Raw genomic sequence first — 15506 nt, forward strand, 5'->3', positions numbered from 1 at the left:
TGCATTCTGTGTTTCAGGTTCTTTGTCAGAAAACAACATTTGTTCTTCCCTACCTTACAAGAGTACTATCAGGAAAAAAACAGCAATTGTGATGTGGTCAGTAAGGCTATATTCATATGAAGAAATAAGACCAAAAGCCTGACAGAACAGCACCAGTGGTCAACCAGGAGCAAAAACCCAAACGCAATCCTCCCTCCTGCCAACCACTAGTGACTAAAGTACTATGTTCTAAGACAAAACGGAGGAAAAGCAGGGCTAGGAAACACGATCAACCAGAAACAAAACACTAATGCATTCCCTCTTAAATGTGCAAATATATCAGAATTGATTAATAATTTGTCTCCAAATTAAAAAGGCAGATGCGCGCTCATGCACTACATGAAAAAAAGGACACGTATACACATACACAAAATCTGAAGTGGGAAAAGCCAGAAAACACTAGGTGAAAGAAACAAAGCAAGGCAGAACGACAGAGGAAAACAGGCAGCAGCTGGAAAGTAAAGGATCAGACAATCACCATGTAATTCCCACCACGGTGAACAAGATACTGGAAAAAACAACTGGCCTCTAAAAAAAAAAAAAAAAAACAAGAAGGAAGACAGGAAAAAAGTATCACTCATTTCAGCTGTTGCCTTCCCTTATTTCATTAACTTCTTGGTTTAAGAATAAACTTTTTGTAAGTTATTTTTGAAGGACTTATTAAATCGGGTCTTTAGAAGTGTGAGACTATTAGTAAATCACAATTATCACTGTTAAGAATGGATAGTCAGCAACATATTGCCTATCCTCCACTCCTTAACATTTCAGATGGAGCCAAGTACAACATTCTGGACATGCAATCTCAGGCTTCCCAGTAATTTGGAGTTGATTTCCCAAAAGAATCAGCAGGAACACTACAAATCCATTCTTTGCAAAACCATACCTTCTTCTGGCCATGCAATCCAAACGAAACACACTGAGTCTGAAGACTTTTGGTTAATCTCTGGCTATAACCAGAGCCCTAAATCCAAACCTTTTTCACGTTAACTCTGGGACTGTTTAGTCTCAAGCATAAACTTTACAGTTAGCTACTGTTTCCATAAAGAGCCTGACCTGGAAATCCACATTCTCTCATGAAGCTGCAGAAATAAGTCATATGAGAACAAAAAAATGATATGGCTAAGGTGTACATCTAGATTTCTTTTAAATTAGATCCCTGTGCTTCTAAAGCTACATGCAGGTGCTGAAAGAGGGAAGAAAAGCTGGAAAAACCTAGAATGAAACAATATTAATACTTCTCTAGGGTGAAATGCTGGCTCTGCTGAAGTAAAGGATAAAATCTCATCGACCTTACTGACACTGAACTGCAACTGTGTTTTAACAGAGGTGATCAAAATCTTTCTGCCTGTATGTTATCCCAATGAAAAGACTGATTTTGTAGAATCCCAGGAGCTCCCAGCCACCTATCCTGGAGCTCAAAAAGTTCAGACAATATTTTCCTATTTAACATTCTGACTTAATTCTCCAACATTTATTTTTAAGAATTTACTTGTCCCAAGGAAAATGAAGCATATTTGACATCTGTCTTCACAAGTAACAATGTATTTTTCAGAAGTGCAAAGTGACATTAAGCCTCCTCTCCGTTTTTCACTAGTGTCAGCATAATATTTCATAACATTTCCCCCATTTACATTATTCAATAACTACATGATAGCTTGCAGTTTTGGTTTTAACCAGCTGAATTAAACAGTTTGCACTGATCTGGGGGAAAACTTTTCCACTGATCAGTTTACATTAAAGGTGGGATTTCCAAAATCTTTTAGAATACTTCTATTTGTAACCCCTCTACAAATATTAATGGGAACCAGGCATGGAAATAGTGCCAACAGTTTTGGAAAAAACCCTATAAATGGAAAAAAATGATAGTATGCAAAATGCAGAACTCAATACCTGTATGAGAGAGGCAGCAGCTGGAATTTGACGGTTGAAATGCTTCTGTCTTTGTTTCTGTTGTACCTTTAGGGCAAAGCCTGAACCAAGAATCCCCTGCGGGAAGAAAGAAAACACAGATCTCTTTTTTTTTTTTTTAAGGGGAAAAAAAACGCCACACATAAGCTTGCCAAATTATGTTGTATTAATAAACTTCTATTCAGCATCATAAAACCCAACTATGATTCTAATTAGTTAGAGGAAATTACTTAATACTGTTAAGTTTTTAGACTTACTTATTATTACTTGTTGAAATAAACTATGAATGCCCTGATCCAAAGACTATTCAAGTCAGCTGGACTCATGCTAAAGAGTGAGCAGAAATGTTATTTCATACCCTCTAAAAGACTCATAAAAGCTTGTGCAGAGGAGTGACAAAATAGGGAGAAATATTAACCTGATGTGTTTAACTTCATTTATGAGAAATAAAGCTTTGGCATAGCATGATTTAGGACACCAGGAAGACCTTTTAACTGTAGTATGGTATTAACAATTTCTGTTTCCATATGTTAACCCATGCTGGGAAGGGAGGACAAAGAAGAGGAAAAGGAATATTAAAAAATGGTCAGGACATCAGCAAGTTCAACACAAGGCTATGTAATCCACTCTCAGGACAAGGGACATGGACTAATGGCTGGTGTAAAACCTGAAATAGTCTCCAGATGTAGTGTAACTAGTAAGTCCAAAATTAAGTATAGAGCGAGTCATTTACGTAGTCATTTGCATGGCTGTAGGCATATTTAACAGAGATTTTAGTAAGAGATAAAAATGAGATCTTCTGTAAAATCAGCTTACATGACTACACCTACTCAACAAAAGCATAATTCATTTTCTACATATGGTAGCTGAGGTGTCAGAGCAGCCAGGGATCTTGGCTCAACCTCTAAGAACTGTATTAATCATCAAGAGTTTTGAAAGAAACAGGAAAGGCCCTTCCTATTATGTTAATTTAGTAAAGATGAAAGAGTTAATGATGCTCAAACATCACTCATTTGGGAAATGAACGATTGTTGCTAAATCCAGAACCCGCACCAGTTGTGTTTAGCCACAACAATTACTTTTGAGTGAAACCTCAGCCAGCTCCCCTTATTTGAAACAGCAACACGTCAGTGTGCAATAGTTACTACCTATCAAGTAATTACTGCTAGAGCTTCAAACCCTAAATTTCCCCCTTAGGCCACCTCACAAGAACAACTTAATTCAGTAATAAAATCACACTGACAAACGGGTGTTTGTTGTTGTTTTGCTTCTACAAACAACTAGGGAAATATGGCAGGTAAACATAAAAGCATTGCTGTGAAGGTGAGGCTGATACACAATTATTTATAAAACATCTTTGCTGGCATTCAAGTTTGAGAAAAGAAAACCCACTCTTCAGTCAAAATAGTAGCTTTTGGCATTTATAATTTCATTTACCAGACCTCTCTCCAAAAAAGGAATAAATGTGAAAGAAAAGAATGAGAAGGAGGGAAGAATATACTTTAAAGGCAAACTGATGCTGGAGAGTCTGAAAAATCTGCACTTAATTACCATCCTTTGTAAAAGATTCTGTACCTTTAATGTAAGTGACTAATTTAAAAAAGCCACTGGAGCTTTAATAGTTACTCTTCCATGTCGTGAAGAATTTCTGTGACAGTACTGGCAGTAAAGTATTCTTACCACCTATCCTGTCCTTATCCTCACCACTTCCCTGCCACAACTACACCAGCATCTGCTACACAACTGTTCGTGTCACTGAACTTCAAAACTTGATGAAAAATAAACATTTTATCAGCACATTTGATGTTGTAGTAACATTTCAATAGCACAGTTCAGGAGTATTGCTAAATGTGTGGCAAAAAAAAAATCCTTAACTACCCTCAGCACAGAACATTTTGGGTTTTCAAAACACAGTCCAAGTTTCATTGACTTTGAATTTATCCCTGACAGTCAAGTGCCTTGTTTATTGTTAGAAAGTACTTGGGAACCTGTTCTCAGTGCCAACACCCTTAAGAGCTCAGTCCTAGGTCAGTTCTGAAAATGGAACTTTGGCCATGGGCAGACATTAATTTGGCAAAGAGCTGCACTGGTGTCCCTGGCTGCTTATTGTTGCTTCTCTTCCAGTGACACCTTTTCAGCATCTCTGCTAGAAGAAGAACACGTATGAGAACTCTGTAGTTCACCCTGGACCTAATCAGTTGAGCAAACTGTGAGTAAATGCCTCAAAAAGCCAAAACATCACTAAGCCACTGGGTCTAGACGTAAATAGCATGAGAAATACTTGTCTTTACACTTCTGAGATGGGCAGAAAAAGTACTTGGAATTAAACATCCCTTTCTCAAATACACAGCTAATCTACTGTTGCATACACTAAACACCGCAAGTTTCCTTTTTTTTTTTAGCTACTTACAGAAGCTCTTTTGCTTCTAACAGTTACATGTTTTAACTACAATATAAAAGTTAAATAAAAAGCTCTCATAACATTAGGTTAAATGAAAGGTTAAAGAATCAATAACAAATTTTCTCTTATGACTAATGAGCCAACACCAACTTGCCAGCAAAAGCACAAGATAACCTACCGCAGGTAGTGCAAAAAATGAAATTGCAAATACTGAAAAACAAGATGCAATGGTCTTTCCTATCCAGGTTTGAGGCACTTTATCTCCATAGCCGATAGTTGTAACAGTCACCTGTAAAGAGAAATACATTAAGCATTACAGCAGGTTTTAATGTGGCTGGTCTGTTGTTCTTTTATCTTTTTTATCTATTTTAAAGAAACATCAGTTGCATTCCTAACTCTCCCAATGACAGCCTGTATGACAGTAATGAAGGTGACTCTCCTCTCCAGGTTAGCTTCCCCATCTATAATAGATGGCAAAAGGTACAGGAAATTGAATTACAATAAAATACTTGTTTAAAATCTTGTAAAGTGAAACCATTAATTTAAGTCTTCATGGCTGAGGCAACTTTACAGCATATGAAGTTACTGAGATATGGGCTGCCTGCCCATGTCAGACACTTTCCTTAGGGGGAGGCTGCCAACAGTTCTGAATTGCTGATTTTCTTTATGGGCAGGAGATGTTTGCTGAGAGTATTACAGGGCTGTTGCACAGACAGGGTGTGTATATATATATATACACACATATACTGTAACCATGGACTCAGACTGGGGTCAGACATAAAGTATTCTAGAAATACTATTGGTATAAATAGCAAGAGAAGCTGAAAAATTTCCATGCAGCAACAGATCCTGAAAATGTCATCTAAGGAATCACTAATTCATACAATACATCAAGAGCAAGAAGAGATAATTTAATGCACACATGGAGGAAACATCTGTTGAGTTTGGGTTTCAAAACACTGAGGTAAAGATTACCGCCATGCTGATGTAGCATAACAAGGCTTAATAAGTCATTATTTGCATGAGCTCAAGGAAAGAATGGATTTGTTTGAAGCAGAAAGACAGATTTGGCATCTGAGGGCAATTTAAATCCACCTACGTCACAAGCTATTTCTGAATTTGGAAATTGGAGAGATTTTTATCTGTGACTTTGAAGAAGGCGAACCAAATCAGAAGGCACACAAAGCTCTCCAGCAGTTGAAGCACACCTCAACTGCTAGCTGCTTGGATTTTCTTCTGACAGTATGGGCCTCAGCTCTCCAGGACACAGATGATTTTAGTCCTGGACAATAATCCCCATCCATCCCCATCATGTCCTGCAATTGCTCCCAGTTTATCAGTCTGCTGCAACACAGACAACCCAGCCACTGTGGAAATGCTGGCAATGCCTCTGGGGGAGGAGAGAAGGGCAGATTTATAGAGACCAGATGGTTGTTAAGGAGGTGAAAGGTTGAAGAACTTGTGTGTGAGGAAATAAAACATCATGACAAGTGCTTCAGGAAAAGTGTGGCTGTTGGCCACCTTAATAATTGTCCATTCCTGCTAAAAGATGAGACACCAGAGGAAAATCCTGTGGATGAGAGTTTTGACTGAGCTGGACCTCCAAAGCACATGAAACCCTCTACACCCACCTTCTGAGCAACATCATCATGTGTCCGTCAAACACATGACAAAGGGACAGCTCAACCTCCTTGAGTTGGTGATGCTACACGGCTTTTGCAAGTTACCAATGTTCATAACATTCAAGTATGAGCATTTAATTTTTATTCAGGTTTTTAAAATGTGGTTTATTCCCCAAACTGTTTCCTATCCTACAAAAGTATTCGACGAAATTTGTACGGTGAGTTAAGTACATAAATGCCTTCGCCTATATTCCTGAAATTGTTGCTGAAATTCCACATTAGGGCCTGATGAGGAACTGAAGGGATGACTTTATCTCCTTGACATAAGAAGGTCAGTTAAAAAAAAAAAAAAAAAAAAAAATTCCTAAATTCTAATTACAATTTTCTGTTCAAAAAATATGGTCTAAAAAAGGAAATGTAATTATGGGAAAAATGATGGCCCCCAATACTTTCTTACATAAAAGACAGTGGTTTATGCCCTAGTTTTTAAAGATACTTCCAAATTCTTGTCATTGAGAAGTTTTATCAACTACTCTGTGTTACAGTCTTAACATTGTATTTAAATATATACATTAATTAGAAAAGTGAAAAGAAATAGGTGCTTTTGAGCTGACTGATGTATAACTGCAGAAAATGTCATATGCAACTGAGAAGTATTTGTCTTCCCTTTCCCACGACCACCCAGCCGTCCCTTCTCAACTAGTCCATATCAAGCATCAGTGACACAAAAAGGTATTTTCTGCGCTGCTTGTTTGGGAGTTTTTCAAGAAGGTATTTTGGAAACTGGGTAGCAAATCAAAGTGTGTGTTCAAGTTAATACTCTTCTCTGCCCTCATAACTCTAATCCATCTACGAATGCATTGTATTCCAAAATTACATCATCTTTTTTCCCCCCCAAGACAGATGCTCTTGAAACCTGTCAAGTTTCTGCCCTAAATGAATTTCTACAGCCAGATTATAACTCCTTAAAAAGTACAATACGAATTTTACAGTTGTAAAATAGGATCTTACAATGGAAATACTGACTCAACTTCTACTCTGGCATAGTAAATACGTTGGCATAATGAAATTAAATTGATACAAGAGCTAACACATTACATTTTCATTGCAAAGTAGCATGGAAAACTAATTGTTTTAATTAGGAACAAAATCATATTCATCCATTGACTATTTCAGAACTTCTATCTGATGTACATCACCACAGACTTGAGCATTAAGACTAATTTTGTTCCAGTTAAATATGCATCAATAGTCTGAAGGAGGAAATATGAAGCAAAATCCCCAGAGCAAGAAGAAATAGTAATGTTTGCCAGCACTGAACAGGGAAGGGATTTTATTCAAGGTTATCAGGCTAAAGTGAGCACAGCAAACTAATCAGGTGAGAAACAACGCTCTGTCGACAAAATCCTTGCTGTGTGCCTTGCAAAAACCTGGGTAGTTAAACAGCTACAAAATACAAGAATGCGTGATTCAGAAGCATCAAAAAGGCAGACATCACAGGATTGAGGGAGCAAACACAAGCTCAAAGATGAAAAAACTCGAGCATTAAAACAAACAAGGGAAAGTCACCTTACAGAAAATACCTTAACTGCTTTGTTTCTAAATTTGAAACACCGAGACTTTAAAATCAATTGCACTATGTTTTGTTTTGCGTACTAAATACCACTCAGAATTTTCTGACCCACTTGCAATATCCATCTTGATTAAATCAAGTCTTACAAGAACAATAGTGAGCGACATACCAGAAATACTGACTGGCTCCCTGACTTCTTCGCAACTGAAGTATACTAATTTTGATCATTTGATAGTATAGTATTTGAAGTATAGTAATTTTGATCATTTGATCATTATTACGATGATTTTTACTTGGAGTGAACAGACAATTTTAGATCTGAACTCAGTAGCAGACGTACAGTTATACATGGACATAAGCAATAAAACTCATAGGAGATGCAGCAGCTTTGTATCCTGGGCTGGTCACTAACCCGTCGGCAGCAGCTTAGATTTTACAGCACAGCGATATCCACAGCGATATGCCATTCTGTGCCAACAGGAAGTGCTGGGAGGTCTGCTGGCCACCATCAGCCACCCTGCTGGCCAAGTCAACAGCCAGCTTTGCCTGATGGACTCGATCTCACCAGCGCCAAACTCGAGCACGTCGAGGACTTATAGTAGAGGAGTTTCTCTTATCTAGACATTGCTCAACAGAGCACTTCTGTACAAAAAATGGCAAGAACAGCAGCCAGTTGAAGTGGTGCCCTCTACATCTCTGTGTGACGTGGAAAAATGTGCTGGAGAAAGTCATCAACATGTGCAGAGAGTTCCACTCCAATTTCTGAGCTGTTCTCATTGAAATTCTACAGCTATTTCTTTTCCATTCAGTATTAGTACTATACTAAACCTCATCAGATTTAATAATTATACTGAAAAGAAACTGCATTATCCAAGTACAAGGGAAAAAAAGAATGCTCAAGCATGCGCAAAGTAACCAGTTATCTTAGGAGGGAAGTTTTAAAAGATCGTCCTGTGCTATGGCAGAAGAAAATCAGAGTGAAGCAGGTTTCAGCCTCCTACAGACCCACCTCAACAGGGGTACCATTTGTGAAATTTAACTGAAAGCTAAATTCCTTAATTATAGTTTTTTCTACATCCTGACATAGAAAATTGTCTATATTTTGAAATACTTTACTTTTGCTTCATCTAATGAAAAACAACTGTTGAAAATTTCAGAATTCTTTTAAACATATTTTTTCTAGCTCCTCAATAACTTTTGATATAGTTTTAAAGATCTGGAAATTAAGAAGTCCCAAGAGTGTTCTCTACATGTAAGAATATCTACATCTGTACTCTTATGTAAGAATTTTAAAAGCTTTCTCCACATCTACCTCACAGATCTTCATTAAATAAGAAAATATGTAGTTGGAACCGCTCATGGAGGTAAAGCTGAGAGATGAGAAGGGAGCTGTAAGATGCAGAGATTGCGTGCAAAAAAACATTTAAAAATTCTAACCCTCACATTTTCTGACCCCCACTTTAGAAATTCTTAAAATAACCAGCTCCCTCCAAAAAAACCCAAACACTTCATCCCAACAATTAGAAAGAAGAATAAAAGGGGATATAACAGGCTCATAGTTGGTATTCTTGACTTGTAAACCACAAAAAGAATAAAAATGAAGTGTCTCCTTCTGTCTAACACTGAAGTCAGTGTACAGTCTTCAACAGCTTTTTTAATTTAGAAGCGGGGAAAAAAAGGGTTCTGAATAACACAAGACCCCTTTTATGTGGTAGTTCTTCAATTTTTTGTGTTCAACTATTTATAAATTAAATCAGATTTGTTCTAATTTAGCAAAAGTTCTATGCATCTATAGTTTCAAGTGGTATTTTCTGTAACTTCTCAGCAAAGCTTTCCTACAATTTGACTTTCAATTTACGTTAAACACATACTAATAGGTTTTGCCAAATAGGAACATCGTTTTATGTATGCTTCAAAGTAAGCAAAGTTATCAATGTTTTGTCAAATTCAGTCCTTGGTGAGAAAGCATATATCAATGAATTTAAGGAATAAGAAACTCTTAACTAAAGCTGGTAATTACAGAGAATGGCTCTATCCAATTCAAAGGAACGGGCGGAGTGTAATATTCATGCAGGCAACATTCAATAATTGCTTGTGGCAAACAGCGTTCATGATCAAAGAGACTGTTAGCACAATCCACATAATGGTTTTCCTGAAGGATGTTTGTTCAGATGTGAAGGCTGGAAATTGTGTATCATTCAGTGTATATCAAAAAGAGACCTCCCCTCAGTCTGCCTGAGGCACCATTGAATTTTGTGCTTAAGGATGGAGAATAGTGGGGGAAAGAAAAAACCCATGAAAACCAAGCAAACAAACAAAGACACAACAAAAAGAAACAGAGAGTCAATAACATTCCCTGAAGGTGGTCATCTTTGGCAGATTTGGTGAGAATATTTAGCATTTTAATTTTTTTAATATATATTTTTTTTAATTCTTGTTTTTATTGTCCAGAATTTATACTAGCTCTTTACAACTTTAAGTCTGGACATGAATGGTAGCATAAGCAGAGAAATTTTGAATACTTGTACTAGGTAGCTGAAAGATGCATCATCTTACTTGTATTTTACTTGCAAATATTAAACCTGCCTTTCAAAAGACATACAGATATGCAGGCATTGGCAGAATTACTTATAGAACATGTGCTGCATTCAAAACCAGCAATAATACAGACAAATCTTTATACCACAAGGTAACCTTAGGTTTCTTCAAAAAGCTCATAAACTTGAATGGCAAACAGCTACAGCCCAGAGTTCTCAAAGGAAATTCAAATAAAGCCCACGAGGCCAATTTACATATGGAAATGGAAAAGCAATATAGATTTATAAATAACAACAATGACAATGAAGAACATTTAATTAGAAGTTATGCACCCTATGGGTATGGCTATAGTTAAAAAAGCACAGTAATATAAAAGTACCCAATCCCAGATGCAGTTTAGTTGTGGTAACACAAACCTTTTATATGGTTTCCTTTATGCTATGCTGCATATTCTATTTGCCACTACCCAAAGAACCAGTATAGCAGTGCAGACATACACTGAGATAAAAAAAGTGCAATGGTGTGGAGGAAGAAAGGCAGTGTGCAAATGTTACCAAGTGCTTTTCTGTTAGAAATATTCTCTGCTACATAAGGTAAGTCGGTCCTGCAGCACCTTCAGAGAAGTGAGATCAGAGACAGCGCCAGACAGGAAGAATATTACAGTATCAAAACATCAGATATTGATGGAGCTGAATCCATTTCAGCTTTGTTTTGCCAAATTCTTTTAGCAGCTAGCACTAGTATCTCCATTTAGAGTAGAACTAGAACATTAAATTATACTTTTAATATTAAAGGAATTACATTTTTTAATTCATTGAATGCACTATCACTCTTACAGTGACATGCTGCAACATAATAGAAGTTATAACAGAGAAAGAATATTATCATCATTAAATCTATTGATTAAATAAGTTTGTTGTAATGAGAAAGATGAAATAACTGGCATGACTATTAACTGAGCGATAATTCTCTGAAAGGACAATACTTCAATATCCTGACAGATCGTATTGATTCTAAGTTAGGTTTTACTGTATTTTCAGTAAGCCAGTCTGGTCTGTCACATATTCAATTTTTAATGCCAACGCCAATGACAGCATGCGTTCTTAAATGTAGCCACATCTGCCACTGTTAATTACTGAATCATCTGACCCTTGTATCAGAAAATGCCACAATGACATTAAAGCTACTTGCCAGAAAGCCAATCCCTTGCGCCACACAGCGAGGTTTCTGATCCTCAGAGGGGCTGTATCTAACCATGGCAGACGGCAAGAGGAAAGGACTCTGCAGCAGATCTTAGTAGCAACCTAAATAGAACCTCGTGGATTCAAAAAAGGCTACATGTGTATTTCAGCACCAAGAGACCTGCAATAGACTTGCTCATCAATAGATCCTTCCTTCCTCAAACAGCAACTGTTACTGTTTGTAGAGAGAAGACTATATAAGCACACATGCATACAGAGGCTTATTAAAATTATTTCTCAAAAAAATATATTTTATTAGTAAAACAGAGGTCTCAGTCCTATCATTTTTGTAAGACTTACTAGTAGTCTTATTTTTAAAGAAAAAAGAAACAATGCCTTTTGTTTTAAAAAACCAAAGGGAAGACTCTAGAAGATCAGCACATTTTGAAAATGCAAGCATGGAACCATTAGTAATGCCTATGCATTTTAAAGATCTGTAGCACTTAATGATGACAGTCTCTTATATTAAGCTACATACAATTAAAGCAGATTAAAAAAAAAAAAAAAGTCATTGCTTAAATGTTAAAGCATACGGAAAAACAGCTTCCAAAAACTACCTTTCTTTAAACTGCAATAGGAAAAGGAAACGGAAACAATTACAGACAGGAAATCCCAGAACAGCACAGCCAACCTAATATTTGCATATCATGTGACAAAAGAGACGGGATTGTTACTAGAAGAAGCAACAAAATTAAAATGTTTACTAAAATATAAGCCCAGAATAGAGCTGCCAAACTAGTAAGCACATACAATAAACTAAAATAGGGAGACAACCATCACTAGCAACAGCAAGAAAACAGAACTCTATTAGAACAACTCCAGATACATCTACAAAGTGTGGCAGCACCTCAGAGAAACCTGAGAAATCTCTGAACATGATGGTGTGTCAACATAGCACAGACAAATGTCACAAAAGGATACTAAGCAATGTAATAAACTTTAAAACAGTCCTGTGCCTGGATTTCTAAAGTGTCTCAGATGTTCCTTGTTCTCGAATTAGTCCATTTTGAATAAAGAGGGAATTATTGTCCCAGGCTGAACGGCAGACCACAGATATCTGTTTGTTTGTTTTCAAAATAAAGGACAGATAGAAAACCCCAAACACATACAAAAAAAAAGCCTTAGAACACTAGCCTTAATTTAGCAAGATTCTTACCACCTTAAAAGGTTGAACCTTTCCATGAGAAAAGTAGCAAGTAGTAATTACTACAACAGAATGGAAGACAAGACAAAGAAAAAAGAACATGTGTCTCTACATCTCATAATTTGATCACTTTGAATCACGTAACACTAAGAACACCAAATACAATCACTGATCATCTACAGTATTTTCTTAGTTCCATAGAACTACAAAACCAGGAATTGTATTGAAGCAAGAAGAGGTCATTTCAATAGTGCTGTTCTAACTCCATTCTTGCTTGACCTTCACACTTGAAGATGTTAAGTACTTCTAGTACACATGAAATTGCTATACTTACTACTCCCCACCACAGGGCATCTGCATAGCTGCCAAACTCTGTTTCTCCAGAATCATTTACAGCATCTTTTTCAGCCAGGTACACAAAATACGAGGAAAAAATCAGGCCCAGAAATCCAATGTAGAGTGTAGTTATCAGTTCCTGCAAAGAGAATAAAAATAAGGGCATTATGATATTGTTGAGACACTTCAATTACCTACCATTGATGGTTTCTAAAAGATAAATAGAACAGAAGAATGTAATTCCAGCAATTAATAAACATTGACACTGATCGTTGGCTGTGTAAATTAACAAAAATCCACTGAGCTCAGCGGTGAAAGAATTTACACCATAGCTAATGACTTGGTTCAGCACATTTCAAACAGAGTCAAAACAACCTCCTCACTTGCAAGCATAGAATCATTTTGGTTGGAAGAAACCCTGAAGATCATTAAGTCCAACCATAACCTAACTCTGGCACTAAACCATGTCCCTAAGAACCTCATCTACACGTCTTTTAAACACCTCCAGGGATGGTGACTCCACCACTTCCCTGGGCAGCCTGTTCCAATGCCGGACAATACTTTCCAGGAAGACATTTCTCCTAATATCCAATCTAAACCTCCTCTGGCAACTTGAGGTCACTTCTCGTCCTATTATTTGCTACTCAGGAGAAGAGACCAACATCCTCCATGCTACAGCCTCCTTTCAGGTAGTTGTAGAGGTCTCTCGTGAGTCTCCATTTCTCCAGGCAATGACTCATTAACCTTTTGGTCACCAAAAAGTAATGAAGTAACTTCTTCAGACAGTGCTGCATTCAATACAACTTTGGAATTTAGATACATATTTTTAGAAATAGTCACACTACTTTTCAGAAGTATCTTTTTTTGTGGTTCAGTCCAACTACAAGACAAAAGTTTGCCAAACCGGATGTGAATATTTTTCATCATTTAGGAACTTTTTGTCCCTTGAACAAGGCAGAACAACCATACTTTGTTAAAGTAAATGACTGCCTGTCTCCACACTAAATATATTTAACATCATCAGCATGTCTGCATATATGCTGTTCTGAATATAAGAAGTTTTGCATCAATTATTATGCTGTTCCCCAGACTACTCAAACTTACTTGTCTGTGTATGAACACTACTGATCCCAAGAGCCTCCATGTACCACCCTGACGGTCAACATGCAGCATTCGTAAGATCTGCAGAAAACGGATGCCCCTGGAACACAATTTTTAAATGAATGAAGAGACTAAAGATACATGAGAAGAAACAGAGGCAGAGAAGGGAAGATTGTCTCTTCCAAAAGACCATTTTAAGAGAGAGACACAGTATTTTATGTTAGACTTTGCAGTCTGTCCCTCTTCATTCCATTCACCTATCTTCCATCCTGTTTGCTATGCTGACAGCATGGGGAGATCGCACAAGGAAAGGACAGGCCTTCGTACACGTGGCTAGTAAGGGTAACTCAAGAATTTAGGAATTTTGGAGACAAACTGAACACTCTAGAAACCATTCGTCAACTCATATTTGACCTGTTCACCAGGATGGGAAACAATGTACAAAAAACACCATACAGAAACGGTTAACTAAGGATCTGAATTCCTCACAATTGAGGAATTTCACAGGCAACCTGAACTAGACAGTCCAATAATATCTTAAAATATTATTTTTATGAGAGTAACTGCAATCCTAGAGCATCGCTGCAGCTAGTGCGCAGAGCACAGTACACAGCCATGTACCCCCTCATTCAAGAAAACCAAGTGGTGTGACCTTCCTGAGCACGAGGTGCATTCAGTCCATCAGGAATTCACAACCACTAACCCCAGGCATTTTAAGAACAAACAGCTTGAAGACGTCAGAGACACAAAGCATGAAAGAGATGCTTTAAAACAGAGACAAAAAAGTAAAATAGGATTTGGGTAGAACCCACCTAGTCGGCAAAAGGAGGTGGGGGTGTGCGCACCTCTATCCCCACCAGACATAAATGCATTCAATTATGACCAAACACCACACACAAAATGTTATCTCCCCTATGCTAACAGGATGATTGTTTCACCCCCATACATGATTGGTGATCTGCTCTGTTGCATGACTCCAAAGTCATGATTTGTTTTCTCCTGCAAAAATTGAAACAGGAGGTAAAAAAAGGGAGAAAAAAAAACCAACCCACCTTGATCAGACAGCACTATTTTATTGCATAAAATTACCTGATAGCTGAGGTTGCAAAGACTTGACCTTTAGAGCCCACACAAAGAACTATCATGGAAGCAACAACTACAATTAAATCTGGAAAATAAAGATCAATTGAAAAAATAAGTTATCAGCAATACTTCTGCAAGATTGTTACTAGAACCAACACAAATATTACTTTAACAATTTGAACAGTCACCCCAAATTCAGACTTTTATTTATATTAAGACATCTCTACTGTAACATATGAAGAAAATACAATTGTGTGATAGGATACGAAGGTTTTACTGGGATAGGTCCAAGATGGCCACATTCTAGATAAATGACGAGAATTACATGAGTTACTGTAAAGCAGCCTGGAATCCTTATTATAATTAGCTATAACCCATGAGGAATTTCAGTACTTTCTATCTGTCATCTTATTTTCACTGCTGTTTTAGACAGTATTTTATCCATTGAGAGAGGTGGGGTTTATTTCATATATAAGACAATTGCCTTACTATTATTTCGTTCGTCCAGGTTTGATGAGGG

At 37.2% G+C, this 15506-nt stretch overlaps 1 protein-coding gene across 10 annotated transcripts in view; it reads right to left on the bottom strand.

The window, feature by feature from the left end:
- KCNQ1 (potassium voltage-gated channel subfamily Q member 1) overlaps positions 1-15506 on the bottom strand; it is a 404259-nt gene that overhangs the window by 246362 nt on the left and 142391 nt on the right. For all 10 annotated transcript variants that reach the window (XM_071808985.1, XM_065839685.2, XM_065839683.2 and 7 more), the window contains 5 exons: positions 14993-15071; positions 13907-14003; positions 12801-12941; positions 4527-4637; positions 1930-2025 (listed from right to left, as the gene is read on the bottom strand). In XM_071808985.1, coding sequence (XP_071665086.1) covers positions 1930-2025; positions 4527-4637; positions 12801-12941; positions 13907-14003; positions 14993-15071 — 524 coding nt within the window. The remainder of the gene's footprint in view (positions 1-1929; positions 2026-4526; positions 4638-12800; positions 12942-13906; positions 14004-14992; positions 15072-15506) is intronic.

The sequence above is a fragment of the Patagioenas fasciata genome, chromosome 5, assembly GCF_037038585.1.
Source record: "Patagioenas fasciata isolate bPatFas1 chromosome 5, bPatFas1.hap1, whole genome shotgun sequence".
Taxonomy (NCBI): Eukaryota; Metazoa; Chordata; class Aves; order Columbiformes; family Columbidae; genus Patagioenas; species Patagioenas fasciata.